The sequence below is a fragment of the Paroedura picta genome, chromosome 3 (genome assembly GCF_049243985.1).
Source record: "Paroedura picta isolate Pp20150507F chromosome 3, Ppicta_v3.0, whole genome shotgun sequence".
In the NCBI taxonomy this organism is placed as follows: Eukaryota; Metazoa; Chordata; class Lepidosauria; order Squamata; family Gekkonidae; genus Paroedura; species Paroedura picta.
In genome coordinates this window covers 60,122,079-60,144,531 of record NC_135371.1, presented here as the reverse complement: position 1 = coordinate 60,144,531, position 22,453 = coordinate 60,122,079, and the positions used below count along the sequence as shown (strand labels likewise).

The following is a 22,453-nucleotide window of genomic DNA, read 5'->3' as shown; positions in this document are numbered from 1 at the left end:
CCGTACTACATCACCACTTAATAATAGGATCAACCATATCCCTATATATTTGCCCCTCCAGAACAGACTGACATATCACTAAAGCTGGCTGCCACTGAATTAGTCAGAATTCTCAGTGTCTTCTCAGTGAATTCTCAGTGCCTGCATTGCATATTTCCTTATTGGAAATACTATATTACTTAATGTGCTGAATATCTAATCTAATTTGTTTGTTTCACTGTGCAAACAGCATATGAATTGTGGAGTAGTATAATACAGCAAAAAAATCTCATGCTGTCACAGTCAAAGGGTAGGCAGCAGTTCCATTCACACCTCTGTTTTCAGATATTTGTAACTCACTTGTACAAATAAATTCAGTCTGGATTGGTAGCTAGCAAACTGTCCATGAAGGAAATCATAGAATCATAGTATAATAGAGTTGGAAGGTACCTCATGGGTCATCTAGTCCAACCCCCTGCACTATGCAGGACGCTCACATCTACTGTAACCTGCCACCCATTTGCCTTCACAGAATTAGCCTCTCCATCAGATGGCTATCCAAAGACCACCTCCCAAGGAAGCCTGTTCCACTGAGAAACAGCTCTAACTGTCAGGAACTTCTTCCGGATGTTTAGATGGAATTTCTCTTGAAATAATTTCATCCCATTCATTCTGGTCTGTCCATCTGGGGAAAGAGAGAACAATTCTGCTCCATCCTCCATATGGCACCCTTTTAAATACTTGAAGATGGCTATCAGATCCCCTCTCAGTCATCTCCTTTCTAGGCTAAACAGACCAAGCTCCCCCAACCTTTCTTCATATGTCGGTCTCCAAACCCCTCACCATCTTTGTTGTCCTCCTCTGGGCACGTTCCAGTTTGGAAACATCCCTCTTCAACTGGGGTGCCCAAAACTGAACACAGTACTCCAAGTGAGGCCGAACCAGAGCACTGTAAAGTGGTACCATCACCTCCCGTGATCTGGACATGATACTCCATTTGATACACCCAAAAATCCCATTTGCCTTTTTAGCCACCGAGTCACACTGCTGACTCATGTTCAATGTATGGTCTACTAAGACTCCTAGATCCTTTTTGCACATGCTACTGCCAAGACAAGTCTCCCGCATCCTATATTGGTGTATTTGGTTTTTCCTACCTCAATGCAGAACTTTACATTTGTCCCTATTGAACTTCATTTTATTCAGTTTAGCCCACTTCTCGAGCCTATCAAGATCATCCTGTATTCTGTTGCTATCTTTGGTTGTGTTTGCTACCCCTCCCAGTTTAGTATTGTCTGCAAATTTAAGAAGTATCCCCTCTAATCCCTCATCCAAAACATTTATAAAAATGTTTTTTTTAATTTTATTATTTATTGTTATTTAAGGCGTTTAGAGAAAGGTAAAAAAGAAGAAAACAACCAGCTAATAAGTAATTATTAATACATAGTCTATACATCGTCTATACATGTATACCATACATAGTATAGGCTGATATTATCACAAGAAATATGTAGTCAGTTCCTATTGCATATTAGTCCTAACCTAACAGTTACTGCTGTCTTTCTTAAGAAAGTCCAGGTAAACGCTCCACTGTTCGTCATATTCTTCCGGTGGTTTCTTATTAACCATGTTAGTGAGTCTTCCCATTTTTGCTAAGTCCACTAATTTGTCAAGCCATGTAGAAATAGTTGGGGTCTCAGTCGCCTTCCAGTGCTTCACCCACACCGACCGTGCTGCCGTAGTTGCATGGAAGAAGAGGATTCTAGAGGAACTTGGTAAAGCACTTGGATGAAAACTTAGCAACATAGATTCAGGCTTCATTGGGTATCGCATTTTAAATATTTATAAATATGTTGAACAACACAAGCCCCAGGACAGATCCTTGGGGTACTCCACTTGTCACGTTTTTCCAAGAAGATGCTGAACCATTAACAAGTACCCTCTCGGTACTATTTGTCAACCAGTTATTGATCCACCTGAAAGAATTAGGATCCATACCACATTTTACCAACTTGTGAACAAGAATATCATGTGGAACCTTATCAGAAGCTTTACTGAAATCCAGATAAACAATGTCCACAGCATTCCCCTGATCCAGCTAGGTAGTCACTTTCTCAAAAAAAGAGATAAGGTTGGTCTGACATGACTTGTTCTTGCGAAACCCATGTTGAGTTTTAGAAATCACAGCTCTCAGTTCCAGCTGCTCAAGGACCGAGTGTTTGATTATTTGTTCCAAAATTTTGCCAGCTACAGATGTCAAGCTGACGGGTTGATAATTACCTGGATCCTCCCTTTTCCCTTTCTTGAAGATGGGGACAACATTTGCCTGCCTCCAATCGTCAGGCACCTTACCTGTTCTCCAAGAAGTGTCAAAAATAATGGACAGAGGTTCAGAGATGACATCTGCAAGTTCTTTAGTACCCTTGGATGCAGTTCATCTGGCCCAGAAGACTTTGTTTCGTTTAAAGAAACTAGGTGTTTGTGGACTGCTCCAACAGTGATCCCTGGCCACCATTCCTGTCCTTCGTGTTGTGTTACATTTTTGCCACATTGATCACTATTTCCCTCACAAGAGAAGACTGAGGAGAAATAGGAGTTATGCAGTTCAGCCCTCTCTTCATCATCTATTATAATTTCACTTTCTTGTCCTCACAGTGGTCCTATGGTGTCCCTGTTCTTTTTCTTGCTTGAAATATAACTAAAGAAGCTTTTTTTGTTATGCTTAGCATTTCTTGCTAGCCTAAGCTCTATTGAGCTTTAGCTTTTCTAACACTCCCCCTACAATTATTGGTTATTTGTTTATACTCATCCTTGGTAATAAGGCCTTCCTTCCATTTCCTAAATGACTGTTTTTTATTCCTCAAATCTTTTGACAACTGCTTATGGAGCCAACTTGGCTTCCTTAGGCTCCTTCCATCTTTTCTTCTCAAGGTAATTGTTTGTGATTGAAATGGCCAATATGATAAGATGAGATATTAGTGGAATCATCCAACCTTTGTTTTAAGTGGAGATCTGTGTGTTATTGATCCTATTTACCTAACTCATGGCCTTTAGGAGGGCAGTTGATGGCAGAAAATAGTGAAGAGTTGAAATGACTACTGAAGAAGGTTAAAGTTTTAATCAAGGAAACCATGGATCTCAGTTGAACAAGGATCTCAGGATCTCAGACCTGAACAAGAATCTTAACGATAGGATGTTTGGGAGGCAATGAACTCATCAGGTTGCCCTAGGTTGTGACTTGATGTCACTTAACACACGCGAGGGCAGAGATATTGGCACACCGCCTCGCTGGAACCAGAATAAGAAGGACTGTGCTACAATGGCTGGTCTGGAACTGGACACAGAGGGTTGCAGTGGGGGATGAGTTATCAGAACCCTGTGAGCTCCCATGTGGGGTTCCACAGGGGGCGATACACTCCCGCACACTTTTCAACATCTATATGCGCCCTCTAGCCCAGCTAGTCCGGGGTTATAGGCTGGGATGTCACCAATATGCAGATGACACCCAGCTCTACTTCCTAATGGATGGCTGGCCGGACTCCCCCCCCCAAATACATTTACCAGCTGTTTGGAAGGAATGGCTGGATGGCTCAGGCAGTGCCACATGAAGCTCAACCCTTCCAAGACAGAGGTCTTGTGGCTGGGTAGAAGAGGGCCAGATCAGGAAGCGCGCCTCCCATGCCTGGACGGAGTGCAATTAACACCTTCACCAATAGCCAATAGCCAGGAGTTTGGGCATGACCTTTGATGCTTCCCTTTCCATGGAGGCTCAGATCACAAAAGTAGCTCGGATGGCGTTTTTCCATCTTCGCCAAGCCAGACTACTAGCGCCCTACCTGTTCTCAGATCACAGTGATCCATGTAACGGTCACCTCCATACTAGACTACTGTAACTTGCTCTACGTGGGCCTGCTCTTGTCTTTGACCCGGAAGTTACAATTGGTACAGAATGCAGCTGCTAGGTCCTCACTAGAACACCTTGGAGGGCCCACATTCAGCCGGTACTTCAACATCTGCACTGGTTGCCAATTTGTTTCTGGATCAAGTTCAAGGTTTTGGTTTTAACCTTTAAGGTTACACACGGCCTGGGTCCTGCCTACCTATGGGACCACTTGGTTGCCTATGCCACCCGCAGGGCCTTTTGCTCTGCGGGTGCAAACCTACTGGTGGTTCCGGGCCCTCGGGATGTTCGCCTGGCCTCAACCCGGGCCAGGGCTTTTTCGGCCCTGGCCCCAACCAGGTCGAATGAGCTCCGGGAAGAGCTAAGGGCCCTGTCAGAGTTAACAGCTTTCCGCAGGGCCTGCAAGACGGAGCTCTTCCACCAGGCATATGGCTGAGGCCAGGGTGGGCGGTCCTGACATTGGATCTGGGCTCCCTGGGTTCATCTGAGTGATCTGATTGCCTCACTTCCATATTAGCAACCTGATGTCCCTTGGCTAATGTGGGCCGGTTGGGGGGGGGGGGTTAGTTAGTGCTCGCCTGTTGCCCAACATTGATAGTACGGATTTGTTTTAATGGTTTTATTGTAATTTTATTGCATGGGTTTTATTGTAATTTTTATCTTGTAAACTGCCGTGAGCCTAAGGGAACGGCGGTATAAATATTTAATAATAATAATAATAATAATAATAATAATAATAATAATAATAATAATAATAATAATAATAATAATAAAGCCAGGACATAAATTTTGTAAAGTAAAATAAACATGTCCCTACAGATCTCTAAGTCAGTTGGAGATGCAATCTTCCAAACACTTTCCCTTTAGTATCACCATGATGTGATTGGGTGGGTATTTGGACCAATACAAAAATCAGATGTGATTTTTCCCCTCCCCCACCTTCTGAGCAAGTTGGTATGGTTCAGAAAACAAAAGAAGGATACCTTTATACCATTTCTGTGTGATTCAGCCTTGACCACCCAAAGTACTGGCCTCTGGTGAGAGATTTCCCCCCTTGATAGGTCCCCAAAGGAGTGAAGTGCAGATGCTAGTTATGGGATGGGACCCATGCCAGGCAATCCGTTTCAGAGATATGCAGCCATAGATGAACTAAATGGCCTTCAGTTTGGCCTTTACCAGCTGGGATTAGAGCTGCCAACCACCACACAACATATATTAGTCCACCTGGAAAAAATGGGTGCTTTGGAAGGTGGACTCTATGGCATTATACCCCATTGAAATCCCTTCCTGCCCCAAACTCCAAAAACTGCAGGCATTTTCCAACCTAGACCTGGAGGGAGCACCCAAGCCCAAGGCAGGAACCCTATCTTTAAAAAGCTGACACAGAATTGTCAGAGGCTGGTGGGGCAGGACCGAGGCCCAATGGGAAGTATGCTGGTCATGGTGTGAGGAACACGGCATGGCCACCTATTCTTCAGAGATTAATGGGAAAAGGTAAGGCCCTCAGTGTCAGGAGTAGGGTTGCCAGGTCCCCCCTTTTCCAGGTTGGGAAACTTTGGAGATTTAATGATGAAGCCTGGGGAGGACATAGACATCACTGGGGTATAATGCCATAGACTCTGCCCCCTACGACATCCATTTTCTCCAGAGGAGGTAACCTCCATATGGTGGAGATGAGCTATAATTCCAGGGCATCCCTAGCAGTGGCAAAAGTAGTGGCAAGGAGATGGAAGAGAGAACAGATGGGAGTGAAGTAGCTACCCATGCCAGTAGCAAAGAGGCTCTCAGAGCGGCAAACAACTTAGCTTGCACCTTGCTGGTCAGCAAAACATAGGCAAAGAAAGCAAAACAGTTGGAGCAGCTTGATGAGTGTCTTTGACTGGGAGACTAAAATGGATGGAAACAGCATATACAAAGATATGATTACTCCAGGAAGTGGTTTTGGGTGATTTTGCTGTGTTTCTTGAGCCCTTGTGGGAAAGGCAGAGCAGAAAAATCTTTAAGTACCTGTGATATTATCTCTCACCCCCCCCAAATACATTATTATGAAAAGAAATCAGCTTTCAATCAGCTTATGCACTGGCCTAATAGACTGGTCCATGAATGTTCAGCTACATTTCAGTCATACATTAAAAGTCAATCAAGTGAACAAGCATTAAAAGATTGATGAGACCATCTGTTGGGAAACCAAATGAACTAGGTTTTCCCATATATAGTAAAATAATTTGGCTATATCTTATGTTTCTGAATGTACTTTATAATTAAGTAAAAGGTCTATTGTAAAATTAAAAATGTAATGTATACAATAATATCAGGGAATGATTTCAGCAGTGTGTGATAATTACTGTGGAGTGTGTGTGTGTGTACACAATCAAGCAATAAATCTTGGTGCAAGAATGCAAATGTTTGCAAGAGTGATCCATCTTCCATCTGTAAAATGTTGGGAGAAGGAGAATGACAGTATGATTTCCTTCATCCAAGGACTGTAGGGTGGTATGAATCAATGTTATCCTTACAATTCCCTACATGGCAGATCATTTTGTAGGAGTGGTTCTATTTCTTGTGCGTTTCACAGATGAGCCAAAATTTGAACCCAAGCTTCCTCTTTCACCATTTTGTGCTTTAGCACTTGCACTAACATAGAACTTAGAACTCTAATCAATATTAACCAAATATTCTCCTATGACTGGCACTCTCAAATCTGTTTTCTTGTGAAAGGAAACAATATTAAATGCCTCTCCACACAACAATATAGGGGCTTTGTGAGGACAAATTTCTTGATTGCTCCATTGATGATGGATTTTCAGTTATTAGAGGAGTTTGCTTGTGTCACAGGAAATTGACTAGCAGAACTTTGTTACCCTCCACGCTTCCATCTTTGGAGAAGAAAGATGAAACATAGCTAAAATAGTAAGGTTTTGCATGGGCACTAACCATTTCTCTCCTTTCTTCAGACTGACTAGTACCAAAATGTATACATAACACTGTGTGAACACCTGTTAATGGTCTCTCTCAGTGACCCCACACAGATGCTTATATGAGAAGGCTATTCCATATGCTTGAGATAAACTGATCTTGTGATGACAAGGGTGGGTTTAACTTTTAGCTTTCTAAGCATTTGCCATTATATGTTGCTATAGAGGGATCTTAGTCCATGCCTGGAGCTGACACCACAATCACTATTTCAAGCTATGGTTTCTTTGGACTCTACTTTTACCTTTGCATGTCTTTGACCCACAGGTAAAGAGGGAAATGCCACATGAATATGTATATTTCTAAGATCTGCAAGTTAGAATCTGTCTCAGACATTATGAAGACTGGAAGACTTTTTCCTCCCATCCTCACTCATTATATTTTAAATGGTAAGGAAGGAATGATACCCAAAAACCTCTTGCTATGTGGGTTTGTTATTTAGGCAACAGCAGTTGATCCAAAATGCACTGATATGAGGGTTGTCATATTTCTGCCATGGTGCAGTGGATACTCTACAAACTTTTTGTTTTATTCATCACTGACAGCACAATATTACTTCCAAGGAAAACCCAGAAGTGATATCAGTCTAATCTAATAAATAAGTTTTTAAAATTTAATCTAATAAATAAAATTTTCAATACCATAAATTGTCAGAAATGTCATTGTCTTCTCAAAGTTTCCAGCAATTCTCAGAAAGGCATGATGACAGTTCCCCAAAAGTAATGCCATGCTATTGCTAGTGGTACCTCCCATGTCCCACTAGACTCCCAGAAGTTGCAAGGCCATGGCAACTCTACTTGTTACTTTAATCTTCCATTTTATTTAAAAACTAGAAATCAAGCCCGCTGCAGGGTAAATGCAGCGGGCGCTAGCGGGGCGTCTCGGGTGTGTCGGGGCCCCGCACCCGAGCCTGGCGGTAGGGCATGCTGTGAGGGCGTTGCAGCTCCGCCCCCCCCCGCGGCTCGCCAGCTACATCAGTCGAGTAGCGGCGGTGTTCTCCTCCCGGCACCCGCCAGTCGTGCCAAGGTGGAGCGGTGGGCGAGGCACGGTGCGAGCGGGTGGGCCGGTGGGCGGGGGCGCTGGAGCATGCGGAGGCAGGGGCTGGCCCCGGCGGTCCCAGAGCTGCAGAGGCGGTGGCGGCGTGTGCTTGAGCAGCGGCTGCAGGCGTTTGCGGTGGTTTGTGGGGTGGGCGGAGGCGCGGGGGAACGAAGCACTGGGTGGGTGGGTGCTGGCGGGGCGGGCGGAGGGTCGGGCGTGGCGGCGGGTTGTGTGTGGCGGCGGTGCGGAGGCGGGGTGTTGGGGTCGTGGGCCGTGTCTTTTTTGCGGCGCTGCGCGGGGGCAGCATGCGACCTAGAGTGGCCGGGGCTAGGGAGGGAATGGTGGTCGGCCGCAAGCGGCCAAGGGGGGGGCAGATCGGCTTTGCGCCTCCCAACTGGTGAGTCCAGTGGCAAAGGACCAATTGGGAGCCGTGCTGTGCGCGGCTCCCAATTGGTCCCTTGGTGGTGGACTGACACTTGGGAGATTGGCCCCTCCGAGTGTCAGTCCGGGTGAAGGGGCCTATGGGCACCCTTCCTCATCATGACAGGGCCCGCTGCCATGGCTCTTAACAAATTATTTAATCCGCGGAGCGGGTTAAAGATAGAAGATTCAATGAATATGAAGATTCTGTGATACACTGACCAAGCAGGAAGGCATAGACTACTTTACACCTAAGCATATATATAATATATAATTATATAACATAATAATCAGGTTGAGAGGAGAGACAGCTGGCCTGTTCATTGCTGTCAGAAATGGGGCTTAATATCATGCTGTAGTATCCCATGTTGAGTGCATCTACTCTGTACATTGGGCCTTCAGGCAACACGCAATTAGTGGTTTCTAAATCAATAATTGAGCATCTCCCGCCCAGTTCCAGCCTTCAAACTCTACTGCAAAACCTGCATGCTGCGATGACATTTTTCTCCAGCAAAAGACAATGCCTATTATTTTCAAAGTCTTTCCCCCAGCAACAAAAGAAGAAAACTTCAGAATAGCTTTATATTTAAAAATATCATTTATTGTATTTGGTTGTGTGTATTTTGTCTCATTCATCTGCCTTGTTCTGGCCCCTTGCTGTGGCACAAGGAAGGGGGAGAGCTCAGTGATTAAAAAACCAGACATCATACATGCACACATTCTGTTAATTATCAAAGTATCCAAAATGAAACTAGAAATACATTAAATCCTATAAAAACATGAAAAGAAATGGACACTGACTAAACATACCAGGCCATGCTGGACAGCTGATCAGACCAAAAAGGCCCCATGTTTCCTTTGGGTTACCCTAAAATTGTATCCCTTTTTATATGTCCCCCTCTGACAAACTCAGCCCTAGTGGCCTATGAGATAAGCATCCTGAGGATTTATATTGTCATCCTAACATGAGCTGACCCTTCTAAAGTTACAGGGTCAGGGTGTAACTCTGCTTAAGGTTGCCCGTTAGACATATAGTAGAGAGCAGCCATCACCTTCAACCATGTGAATTCTCTGCTTTCCCATGTCATAAAGATGAGGAAGCAGCTGAAGGTGGTATTAATGCCTTACTTTTGCACATTCTACCCTAGGATGATCTCCTCCCCAGCAAACACAAGGGGCATTACAGAAGACTGGATGTGGTGTACACAAAAAGGTAAACCCCAGGGGAACATCTAGTTCTTTTTGCCCTCTCTTGTTTCCAAATGTCAGAAAGTTAATAAGTGTCCACCAACTTTAACAAAGTCATAAAGGATAGGGGGGTAGGTTTTTTAAAAATTCCAGTATTCTATTGGGGGGAGAGACAACCAACCCCAATACTGACTTTAGCCTGTAAGTCACGACTCTGCTAGAAAATAATAAGGTGAAAAACACAGCAGCATTCAGTTCTTTCTGAAGCCACATGATGGTAACAGACTGGTGATCTAATGATCTTAACCCTGTAATAATCATGAGAGACAGGTGGCCTAGTTTTGCTGTGTTCCTTTGCCAAAGGCATAAATACGGTAAATAAATATGTACACATTTTAAATGTCTGCTGCTGCAGCAGCAGCTTAGCAGAGTTAGCTTTACACTGCGGTCGGATTGAGGTGTCCTCCTTTCTTCAAGGCAAACACCAATTCTAAGCCTCATATGAAGGTATTCAGGGGTCTCCACTCTGTCATTAAAAAAAAATCACTGAGATGTGATCTGTTGATTCAAAACAGGAGCATCCTCTTCAAAGAATGGAAGGGTAGAAGGGGACTGAATAAGTTTGAGAGGGAAGTTAGTCTTTGTTGTGTCACATTGGTGAGACTTGGTTTTGATGTTTGTTTGTTTGTTTGTTTACTGGTGCCCAAACTTTTACATACTTCCAAAGGCTCTTGGTAAAAAATGAACCATGGCAGATAATGAAGAAGGCTATGCCCAGGAAATTAAATGGAGCCTGTATTCAAAAGGTTCTCCCATGTTGGACAAAGTTGTATAGATCCAGTTTGGGCACACCTCTAATACATTTCTCAAAAGAAAGAAGGAAGCAAAAACAATCTAGAAGGTAATTCAACTACCATGGAAATAAATAAAGACAGTAACAATACTCTAACATTCCTGGCGTCGTGGCATCTCTGAAATTCAAGTAGTGTGCACATGCCAAGTGTGTTTCTCAAAGCCACAGTCGGGGGGGGGGGACAACAAGAGAGAAGCCCTCGGGTCCAGGCATTGGAATTGTGTACCATGTAACTATCATTGGTACTAGCAGCCCTCTCCCTAACACAGGAATGGAATTAAGGTAGGTGGGGACAAAAGGGGAAGAGAGAATAGACATGACCTCTTCTGATGGCCATTTATTTGCTGTGCCCACTTAATACCACATCGCTTCAGTGGGACAAAGCCACGTTACTGTCCCATCTGGATTTCATTTGATTCTATTGTCTTTCTGAGGCAAACAGGCCGTGCCTCAAAGCCGGAAAGGGTACTGCTTCAAATAGTCCTTCATTCTCTTTGGTAAAGGCAAGGGGTCTGTCTCGGCAGTGGATCTGTTGATCTGAAGCCGGCAGAGATGCTGCAGGCTTGGCACACAGTTCTTGCGGCTGTGTGGACGGATCAGTTTCAAGTGCACTGCTGAGGCCGCAATCTCTTTTTGCATGGGTGGCGAGGACATAGGCGGGGGGTAGGGAGCATCACTCTTGCTTTCCACCGAGCAGGAAAGGACATAATGCTGGATCAGGCTGACCACATCTGGGAAGGCCAAAATCCGAGGTTTGGAGAGGCAGTTGGAGTCTAACCGGAACTTGCTATCAGCATACTCAATGCGCACGTTGGTGGGCCCACGGTTGGTTTTGACCGACAGGGTGAACAAGTAGCTGGGGTGAGTGCTGTCCCGCACCAGGAAGGTGCCTTCAGGCATCTTCTGGAGCTGCTGCTTGGCTTCACTGGCTGTGATAGAGCCCCAATACCAGCCTAGAAGAAAGTCCCAGAATGAGAGAGTGTGACTCTTAAGCAGAAGATACAAAACATAGAGACAAAAATACAGATGGTTCATAAGAAGGCATTCTTAATAAGAAATCTGGGGAAATAACATTTATCTCCCTGTCATATCACATATGTACCTTTCTCTCCAGTGAGCTCAGGTGGTATACATGAGGCTTTCCTTATTTTAACCAACGATAATATGAGACAAAATTATTTATTTCCTTCATTTATACCAGTAGTTATCAACCTGGGGGTCGGGACCCCTTTGGGGGGTTGAATGACCCTTTCACAGGGGTCGCAGCAGGGTGAGCAGCTTGGCCGGGGGGGGCGGTGCTCCCACTGTTGCCGCTTTTCCTAAAGGCGCCCACCAATTTATATACAATTCATAAGCAATTTACATACAATCATGAACAATGGATCTTCAAGCCATTGGTCACTTTCGGTTTAATCCCTGAGAAAGAACACTTGCATAATTTTATGGTTGGGGGTCATTACAACATGCGGAACTGTATTAAAGGGTCACGGCATTAGGAAGGTTCAGAATCGCTGATTTATACCTTGCCTTTCTCCCCAAACATGACCCAAAGCATCTCACATCCTCTTCCTTGCCTCCATCTATTCTCACAACAACACCGTGAGGAAAGTTAGACTGAGAGTGTGTGACTAATCAAAGATCACCCAGCCAGCTCCCATTTGAACTTCGGCCCTAGCATTATACCACTCTGGCTGAAGGAGATGGACTACTCCAAAGCCCTGCACTGAACTTGATGGCTGACTGAAGATTTGAACGCAGGTCTCCCTATTTCAAGGTGGGCACCTTAACAACTGCATCATACAGACTCTACCACAGAGCCAGCTTATTAATAGAACATGCTTAAACCTGAGCTCTTCTGAAAATTCTAAGATTTTCATTTTGATTTTGTTTCTCACTTTTTGGACACAAGTCTTTATTTTCACACCAGTTTCCCTTTTTTCACATTGACCGTTTCTTATTGATTTAATGTATTCTCAGCATTATTTTTGTGCCAGTTCTGGGTAAATGCCCTGTAACATATCAATGGCATCAAATAAATCGGGGAAAACCATGAACATGAATAGCAACAACAAGAAGCATATCAGAATTAATGATGACATATATGGAGTGCAAAAAAAAAATTTAATGGCCATTTGTGCTCATCTCTGTTCAAGGGGGCTCTTACCAGATTCTCGCAAATATGAAAATGTCTTTGCAATGCACAACAGATCCTCTTCTGGATCTCGTGGCTGAGGCGGATCACTCTCTAGCATGGGTGCCACAATGGCAGGAGCGGACTCTTCTTGGAAGGGCGTAACTGAGAGAGGCTGCATGACTTGCTCTGATAAATTCACAGCAAGAGCCCCAAGCGATAGTCTCCTGATTTTCTCCTCTGCTAGCAAAGGATGGGGTCTGAAAAGAAGAACATTTTGTGTGCTTTTTAGTTTGGCTGGCACCATATTGTATCATCAAGTTACGCCCTACTAAGCATGCTAAACTGTATGCTCTACATAAGTTATCCCAAATAGAGAGGAAGGAAGGAAGGAAGGAAGGAAGGAAGGAAGGAAGGAAGGAAGGAAGGAAGGAAGGAAGGAAGGAAGGAAGGAAGGAAGGAAGGAAGGAAGGAAGGAAGGAAGGAAGGAAGGAAGGAAGGAAGGAAGGAAACACTGAAGTACTCATCCACCATATCCTCAGGCAGATGACACACTTTGTTCTTCCACACCTATGGATTTTCTGTTCTCAGTCCTTTGGAATATTGCCTTCATTCATACCAGAAAGCTTGCAAAGAACCTGCCTAACAGCACCTGTAGTGTCAAATCTAGCTTTCACATTGTTCCAATGACATGACCCCTTCACTTAACACCCACACAGTTAAAGCATCAATCCTGTGCTCCCCCAGCATCCTTAATTATCATTAAATACTACCTATTAGGGTGAGGTGAGGTTGCCAAATCTAGATTAGAAAATTCCTAGAGATTCAGGTGTGGAGTGTGGGGAAAGCAGGGTTTGAGGGGAAGGGCCTCAGTGGGATATAATGCCATAGAGTCCACATTGCAAAGCAGCCATTTTCTCTAGGGGAAATTATCTGTTATCTGGAGAGTAGCTGTAATTCCAGGAGATCCCCAGGCTCACTTGGAGGTGATGTGGTAGACTGGAGCTGTGGAACTAAGGGAGGGGAATATAACATCTCTCCTTCAGACTTTTATCCTGATTCCAACTCAAGCCAATATGAGTTTAGATCAACCTGGGGATCGGGACCCCTTTGGGAGTCAAACAACCCTTTCACAGGGGTCGCGGCAGGGGAAGCAGCTTGGCCAGGGGGCACCATCCACACAACAGCCTTTCGGGGTAGATCGAGATACAGCATTCATCTATCTGGATCAGCGGAAAAGATCAAGATCGGCATGATCAGAACTGAACTGAGAAACTCTGGAGGAAAAAAATAAATTTCTATAGAATGGATGAACAATGGATCTTCACGCCATTGGTCATTTTCATTTAATTTCTGTGAAAGAACACTTGCATAATTTTATGATTGCATAATTTTATGACTTGAGGAACTGTATTAAAGGGTTGCGGTATTAGGAAGGTTGAGAACCACTAGCCTAGATAAAGAGGGAAAAATACAAGTAGCCTTAAATATTTGGGGTCAGTCTGTTTCTTTGTCATAATTTCTATGCCCATAAAAAATTTTTTTTGTAAAAATGAAAACCTTTAAAAAACACTAACAGCTAACTCTCTTCAGGATCTCAATATACCAATGTGTTTCTAGTCAGGTAACACGGTACCTAATTAATGAACCATTATTAAGAAATGATGGCATTATTATTATTAATGGTGATAAATATTGATATAGAAAAAACAGCCGGTACGAACAAAAGAGATTGAATGTGGTCAAACGTTTCTGGAAATCTAGATATCCTCTTTTCTCTGCCTAGCTCTCAAGCATAATGGCGATATCAGTATTCAGTTGGATGTTAAAGTGGTGCATGGGTGCTAAAGGAACACGTCTCTGGAGATGGCTTCCAATAACCATTTTGCAGCATGGCTGCCTCCTTGATCACATGGCAGACCTGTGGTGCTGCCAGCCATGTGAAGAACCTGATTTATGTAATAACAGCCAAGTTCCAGCTACCAGATGTCAACAGTATCTTATCTATGGAGCTAGAGGGAACGACATTGTAATGTTTTTCCCTGAGGGTGGGGAAGTTGGAAGCTACATTAAAACATTCCAAACAGTAAGCAATCAAAAGAGGGAATGCTGGGTTGTTTTGTTTTAAGTAGTAACTAAGTACTGGTTTTAAAAAACAAAACAACGTAAAACAAAAATAAAAATGCACTCAATTCAGTCACAAGCCTGGATGAATTTAAAAGTTTTCACCTGGTACTTAGAATCATAAAATCATAGAGTTGGGTCTCCAAGATTATCGTCCAACCCCCTAGAATGCAGAAAATTCACAACTGTCCTACTTAAAGCTATTCAAGCTGAGTCCCAGGCAAGCAGCTATGGGGAAGCCATTTCAAATATGAGGCACCACTACAAAGAAGGCCCTGTCTTTGGTGGCCACCCACCTATTGTCTGAAGGCAGGGGAAAAAGAGGTAGGACCTTTGCTAAAGATCTTAACTTATGGCTAGGAAGCAATTGTTAACTTGAAATTGAACTCAGTGATTTTAACAGTTTTTTAAAAAATTCTCAATAACACCTTGAAGGCAAACAAATTTTTCCAGGGCGTAAGCTTATTTCATTTACGATTATATAATATGCTGGTCCTAAATTTCTGCTGCAGTAAGACAGAATGGATACTATTTGTACCAAAGAGCAACAAGAACAAAACAGATGTACAAGAGCTGAAGATCCAAAGAACAGAAAATTGAGTAAATGTTAGAAGGCAAGTTATGTTTGAATTTATGTTTGCCAAGCTTATGCCTAGGTCTGGCCTTGCCTTCTGCTCCAGCTCCTTGCCAGATTTGTTCCCCTTTTCCAACTGCCCACTAGGCTGAACCCATCCATGTGACCGAACTCTGTACTTTGGGCATTCATTCATAATTATCAACTATACTTCTCTAGTTAATCTGCATAAGTGAAAAAACACACATACAGCCATGACAAAGGTATGAGTGCCTTTTGGAAAATTCCACACCTTCCTGCTTTCCTTATGCAGCCTCTTAATGGCTTGTATAAAACCATGGCATTTATTGCACGCAGTGTTAACAATGCCCTGATGAACACGCTGGGGCCAGGGAGAGATAAGGTTACATAAGGATCCTGTTCTTTTTCCTCCCTGAGCAGCCTCAATTTACCACTTGCAACTTCAATTCCCCCTGTTCAATACTGTGTCTGAAGCTGCATCAAGGAAGGGCTTGTCGAAAATAATACCAAGCAAAAAGGACTTGGAAATGGATTTATTTTCTTTGAAAAAACCACTTGGTCTCTGAGTTGCTAGTTTTTGCATCTTGCCCCAAAAGGAAATTCAGGACAACTCTCTCAAAAAGAAATCCCATCTGTCTGGAACATGCCCATTAGTATCTGCTTCAGGATGGCAGCAGCGTCAATAGCAAATGTGAGTCACTAGGCTAAAAGTAGGCATGGCCTTATATAGGCACCTACTAATGCTGGAAGCTTTGTCGTGGACCTCACCTTTCATCACAATTTTAAAAGTCCTTCTTGCAAAGAATGTCTAGAAACAACCTTACATCTTGAGTTTCCCTGTTGTGATGTTTCTTTCAACAGAGACGAGCAACACAGTTCTAAACCGCTTTCTGTCTTGTGCAATCTCTAAGCTCACTTATGAAAGCAGAAGAAATAACGACTAGAAAATCCTGACATGATGATACAATAGCTAACAACCAAAATGATCAAGGGGTTGAAGCACCTCATGGGAAAGGCTAAGGTGCTTTCGTTTAGAGAAAAAAGATTCAATGGAGATATGGTACAAGTCTATGCCTGAAATAATGCCTGAATTAGAGGAAGTAGATAGAGAATTTTTTCCTCTCTCCCAGAATATTGGAATTCGCCAGCATCCAAAGAAGATAAAAGAACAGACAGAAGAAAGTCGTTCTTTACACAAAACATGGCTGCCTTGCAGAATTTGCTGCCACAAGACGTGATAATGGCCACTAGTTAAACTGGATTAGACAAGAGGCCCTTTCTGCCATGAAAGTTTGGGGGTATAGCAGAAAAGTATGCTATGTGAGATGAGCACACTCACCATATTGTGTGAACAGTGCAGAATGTGTATTTCCAAGCAGTAGTACATGTGGCCAGTATACCCCACCTTTCTACACTTACAAGGGCTGCCAAGGCAGCTAGCAATTTAAAACAGCTATGGTAAAAGATAGTCTGAAACTCTCCCAGACAAGCCACATTAAAACAACTTTTTTTTTAAAACAACTTTTTAAAGAGTTAAAAGGCAGTTAAAATATATGCAAAACATAAAACATTGGTTAGGAAGGTGAGACCACTGGGGGAATGCCAACTGAAACAAAAAAAAGTCTTCACCTGCTGAAGGAAGACAGCAGCAGAAGGGGAGAGTTTCAGAGATCTGGTGTCATGACTGAGAAGGTCCTCTCCTAGGTTACCATCCACCTAAACTTGCAAGGTGGAGACACCCAAAAACAAGGCCTCCAAAGGTGACTTGAATGGTTGGGAAAGTTTATGTGATCAGGTATATTGGGCCAAACCACATAAGGTTTTGAAGTTCAAGACCCACACCTTGAATAGTGCCTGGAAACAAACTGGAAGCCTTTGTAGGTGCCCAGAACTGAGTGATATGTTCCCTACAAGCCACTCCAGCCAACATCCTGACCGCAGCATGTAGAGCGTGCTGCAGTAATCTAATCTAGACATAACCAGAGGATATACTACAGTCGGCTGATCTGTCCAGGAAAGCTGGCTAACCAGTTGAAGCTGGTAAAAGGTGCTCTTGACCATAGCTACCATTTATACAGCGATAGGCATGGATCCAAGAGCCATGGGACCTATTTCTTCAAGGGGAGTGCAACCCCATCCAGAACTGGTGACACCTTAAATCCTAAATCAGACCTTCCATCCAGCAGTAGCAATTCCATCTTGGGGTTAAGCTTTACTACAAAACTGCTTTCAGGGTTTCTAGGATCAACTGGTTTTCACAGCCATAGAGCAGTAAAGAAACCTCCATGAAACACTGAGCCTGAGGGACTATTTATATGATAAAAACCACTGAGGAAGAAAACACCTTTGAAAATGGGCTATTGAAAAAGAAAAAAATTGTGCTTATCCGGAACCCGTTTTGCTTTATGTTTGTACATCATAGATATGAAGGCAATATCTACAAAATAAATTGGAATAATTATAACAAAAAAGATTACATTTTTGTACCAGCCAATTGGTTGAATTGTCTGGAAGTGTAATATACAGCTGCATGTCATCGGTATACTGGTGACTAGCCAGCCGAAATCTCCACATGATCTCCCCCAGCAGTTTCATATAGCTGTTAAAGAGTATATACAGGACAAGTTGGAACCTTGTAGGACCTCACAGGCCAAAAGCCAAAGGGCTGACCAGCAGTTCTCCAGGATCATTTTCTGAAACCTACCCTCCAGGTAGGATCAGAACCACCACAGAACAATGACTCCCAGTAAACCAAGGGATTACCTGAATTCTAACACCTGAAAGAGGATACCTGAGAACAATCATGTCAACTATCTGGGTCATTTTCTCATCCCAATGGTCAACCAGGGCATAGACAGGAACACCTTGCAAGTAAAACAGAAATCTCCATGGATCCCATTCATAGTGCCATCTGAAGGAGAGTTGTACCCTTCTAAGCCTTCAGTAGACTTAGAAACTTGCCACTCTGTTTAGGATCGTACTGTTGTCTTAATCCTTATTACCAGCTGTAACTAACATTTCATAACTTTGTTGCCTTTACTGCTGTAGTTTTTTCATTGTAAACAAACAACAATGGCAACAAGGAAGCTATATTGCATGTGAGGCAATGCAGTAGCCAACCCTCAGAAAGGCTAAAAAATCAGGAGGTTTTTAAAAACGTTTTAATGCCTAAATTGTATGACTGTATTTGTTGCCAGCTGCTCTGAGCCAACCATTATTGTTGTTATTAGTGAGTTTTTGTCTGTATCTCCTTAGAGATACACTCCCAAGATTCTTGCCCATTTAATAAGGAGGGATAATTGGAATTCTACCAGAGTGAGCATCTCCAGAGTCTGCCAGAAAGATACAGAATGTATGGTTAGATCTGAATGTATGAGTGACCAGCAATTAGTAAATTGAGCATGTTTTTTGAATACGTATGTGAGAATGATGAATGTGAGAATGATGAATCAGACACCATGATATACCCAGAATAATGCAGCAATTTTTAAAACATTACTACTTGGAACAGGGCAGAAGCTAGCTTTATGATTGTACAGCAGACTACTCAATAGAGAGAAGTTGGAAAACTTGTTCATCAAAGTATGATTTTTTCAGAAAACTAGTCAGGCTGAGAGGCAGTGTTGTGCAGTGGGTAGAGAGTTGGACAGCTCACAGACACCTCAGTTCAAAAATCTCCACTCAGCCATGAATCTCAATGGATTACTTAGATCTCTCACCCTATTCTACCTTATTGGGTTGTTCTAAGATATAAAAGAGTGGAGAGAAAGACATTTACCCCACTCAGGCTCCTTGAGTGAAAAGAGGGATTACAATGCTACAATAGGAACAAGAGGTATAAGAAGATATCAATGAGTGCAAGAAAAATGGCCGGGGGTCAATTAATAGTTCTAAAGACTAAGAATAAGAATGGTGTATTTACTGAAAGGGCAACAATGGCTACATCCAAAATTATTAATACAATATCAATACAAAGATTCTTTTAAAACACTGCTACTTTGGAAAAGAAGGTAGATATTCTTTGGTCCCAAGAACTTACCTTCTCCAGAATATTAACTGGATAATGAAACTTCCATAGCAGTACATCAGATAAGATCAATTCCACAGCATTCTGCACTATGGGGGTGGGGGCTATTTCTACTAATTCCCTTGGGAGTTCTGTCTGAATAAGGAAGACACAACTGGCCTCTAAACTGTACAGTAAAATCTCAACACAAGAGCCAAGTGAACTGTGAAGCAATAGGGGTAAGAGAATCAGATATATTCCTGCCACACAAGTCACATTTCAAGTACATAGAGTTGAGAAACATAAAAATAACCGCAGAATCTTATCAGCACTAGAATGAAGCAGAAACACAGAGAAGCAGAAACCCAGACAAGCAAAATGAGGTGGAAATCCCCACATTGGGTTAAAAATGGAGAGGGAAAACATTGCTAATATCTTTCATTTCCATGGCTTAAAATTAGATGAGATTTTAACAGCTATAAGGTTGGGTCTGTATTTCTGGCATGCCCATATGTGTAAAAAGGTTTTTTAAAAATAGTGTAAGGAAGGCACTGGTTGCAAATACAGCCGTTTATACCTCCAGTGGCCTGACATGGCAAAATCCACATTTACATATGAGCTGTACTTTCAGAAGGCAGTTGTGTTGCAGTAAAACAGATTCTGCAGTAAAACAGTTTCCCAAACACACACACATTTGGAGGTAGATCCATTGTTACCAATTTCAGAAATATGTGTGACAATGATTGAGTCCACTGACACCTTTGAGACAAAGTTTAATTCTGGGTATAAGCTGAAGCCTTATATATTGGGGGGAGGGGGGAGTTGCCAAGAAGGGCTAGTTAGAGTCAGGCTGCATCTTGACTGTAACTAGCCCTTCCTGGCAACTACGCACACACATGCTTCATACCTATAAGTAAGTCATAAGGGAAACTGTCTCCACGTATCTGATGAAATGTACACACGCATGAAAGCTTGTACCCAGAATTAACCTTTGTTGATTTCAGAGGTGTCACTGGGCTCAAAACTTTGTTCTATTGGTTTAGATCAACATGGCTACCCACCTGAAGAAATCTATGCATATTTTTCAGAACTTAGCTCTGAGAAAATAGATTAAAATCAGAAACTTTTTCTGTTCGTAGTAGAGTGCTCACAGGGAATTCTCCTAGAGCTTTAGTTATCCAGTTTATTATTAATATACCCACACACACACACACACACAGAGAGAGAGAGAGAGAGAGAGAGAGTTTGTGATGGGATCTTTAAGCCATTTATAAAGAAGACATGGACATCAACAAACTTTTTTATCTCCCTTCAAAATATTTAAAAGGTGTTTTGCATTGTGTTATCACTTTAAATACCTGGATGGTGATAGTAAAAGAAGGAAAGACAAACACTCAGGCAGACAGACTGCCTGCCCTTTGGCTAATGTAAGTTCACTAGAACCCTCTGACACGCATGGAAACATCACTTATTCAAGGCAAACTGACGCTCAGAATTTGTCTCATAGGATTCACAAGAGACAATACGCTTGCCCCCCCCCCTTTACAAAGTAAAGTCTGAAATGTATCTTACCCCTGAACACAGAGGATCATGTCCCTCCAGGACCAAGGAAAGAGCATTAAATCTTCAGGGGAACTGGGAAGTAGTTCTCCCACTATTTATGTTGATGAGCTTCTTTGTTCCCAACCGGAATATCACGAGAAACTTGCCGAGAAGAGGTCGGATTTATCCCAACAGTACGCGGCTTCTCAAAAGCACCTTGGAGCTCTCCCACAGGCAAGAAACTAAATTGTGTTATCCAGGAGAAAAAGTAATGCCTGAATTTTAGATTACCGACGTAAAAAAGAAACGAATACTGAAGGGGGGGCCCCCTCCTTCCTAGTGGCGTTAAAATCGCCAGTTAAAAACCGAGAAAAATGAATAATTATAAATATATCTCAATAAATAGTCTCTTTGTCCGGAAGAAGTTGAACGGAGAACAACAGCAGCTACCTTCGCCACAGGCTCTTGGCGGAATACAGTTCTGGGGGGGAAACACTACGAAGTAATCTTTTGTTTGCTCCTTTTAAGCGATTCCAGGAAGTGGTGGATTCCTGGAATTGTATTGTATTCACATCACTGTTCCGACATTAACCAAGGGAGGAAAAGTATAAATAGATTTGTCCGTAAATAGGTATCTTGATGTTAGGTTTGCTCGGCAGGGGTCAAAACAATGCCCCCAATAATCCAATTTGAATTTCCCACAAGCAATAGAAAAAACGTGTTGCTTAGAAAAGGCTCGAGCCGCGGTCCTTCCAGGGATCCAGCTGAAAAGTTGTGACTTGTTTTCAGGGCTGGCCAGAATTGGCTGCCGTCGTCCTGTGTTCAAAGAAATACCTTTGATAGATTTCCAAGAACTTTCCAGGAAAGCTGGGCTGGACCACGCAGGCCTGCCAATCAGGGGGAAGGAGGGCAGGGCCGGACCTCCGAGCCCTGCCAATCAGAGGCGAGTGACGCGAAATGCTGTAATGAGCGTAGCCTTGTACATTTACTGAGAAAAGCGCACGCCGACACACCAGCGGCTGGAAGGGCGGGAGCGGCGGGTGCAGCGTGCCGTGTGGCAAAAGCTGGCCGGGCCCGGGAGCCCCTCTGGCCGCTCGGCAAGGGGAGGGGGCTTTAATATCTCCCTCCGCCGTGAAGGGCCCGATAGCGAGTGTGCGAGGGCCTCGGACGGAAGTCTGCCCTAGAAGGCGAATGGCTACTTTCTAGACAAGTTTTCCTGCGCACTTTCCGTTGTTGTCCGCAACTTTTCGCTTCTCCCAGGGCTGCCACACGTCTGCACACACACAGGGGGGAAGCATGGCTCACGGTTGCGATGAGGTGGCGAAATCCAGGGGTGGTCGGCTGAACAGCGCCATTTCAGACAGCATCTGAAATGCCCTGCAAAGAACTAACTCATGATGTTGCTCACACAACTAGAAATCTCACCAGATTTTCTTCATATAAGTAGAGCACTTTGACAAAGAGAGAGAGAGAGTAAAATATACCATTTCGACCCAGATTGTATCTAGAAAGTTGACCTGGTTAATTTCCTGGCATCTCTTGTTCAAAGGATCACAATAGAAAACCTGGAGTAGACTCTTGCTGGAGAACTTGGAACGGGTAGTGCTAGGCTGTGTGGGCCAGTATAACAGCATAGGTGCTCTGTAGGTTTGTGCCTGTACATTCAGCAAGGCATCTCTTCTTTTATTAAGGAAAGATAGCTG

The 22,453-nt window shown here is 43.2% G+C and overlaps 1 protein-coding gene across 1 annotated transcript; it reads right to left on the bottom strand.

The window, feature by feature from the left end:
- Positions 1–8,890: 8,890 nt before the first annotated feature.
- CISH (cytokine inducible SH2 containing protein) lies at positions 8,891–21,593 on the bottom strand. The gene is made up of 3 exons (XM_077325936.1): positions 20,781–21,593; positions 12,517–12,743; positions 8,891–11,305 (listed from the first exon to the last, which is right to left on the bottom strand). The coding sequence occupies exons 1-3, from the start codon at positions 20,825–20,827 to the stop codon at positions 10,803–10,805; spliced, it is 777 nt and encodes a 258-aa protein (XP_077182051.1). The 5' UTR covers positions 20,828–21,593; the 3' UTR covers positions 8,891–10,802.
- Between the last annotated feature and the right edge of the window lie 860 nt (positions 21,594–22,453).

What these genes read in the sequence shown, in the direction of transcription:
- CISH (XM_077325936.1), bottom strand. Translation starts at nt 20,827, where the DNA reads ATGCTCTTTCCTTGGTCCTGGAGGGACATGATCCTCTGTGTTCAGGG. An exon ending in ATGATCCTCTGTGTTCAGGG is followed by an intron (nt 12,744 to 20,780) that starts GTAAGATACATT and finishes TCTTCTTTTCAG; the next exon opens with ACCCCATCCTTTGCTAGCAG. An exon ending in TTCATATTTGCGAGAATCTG is followed by an intron (nt 11,306 to 12,516) that starts GTAAGAGCCCCC and finishes ACTTTCTTCTAG; the next exon opens with GCTGGTATTGGGGCTCTATC.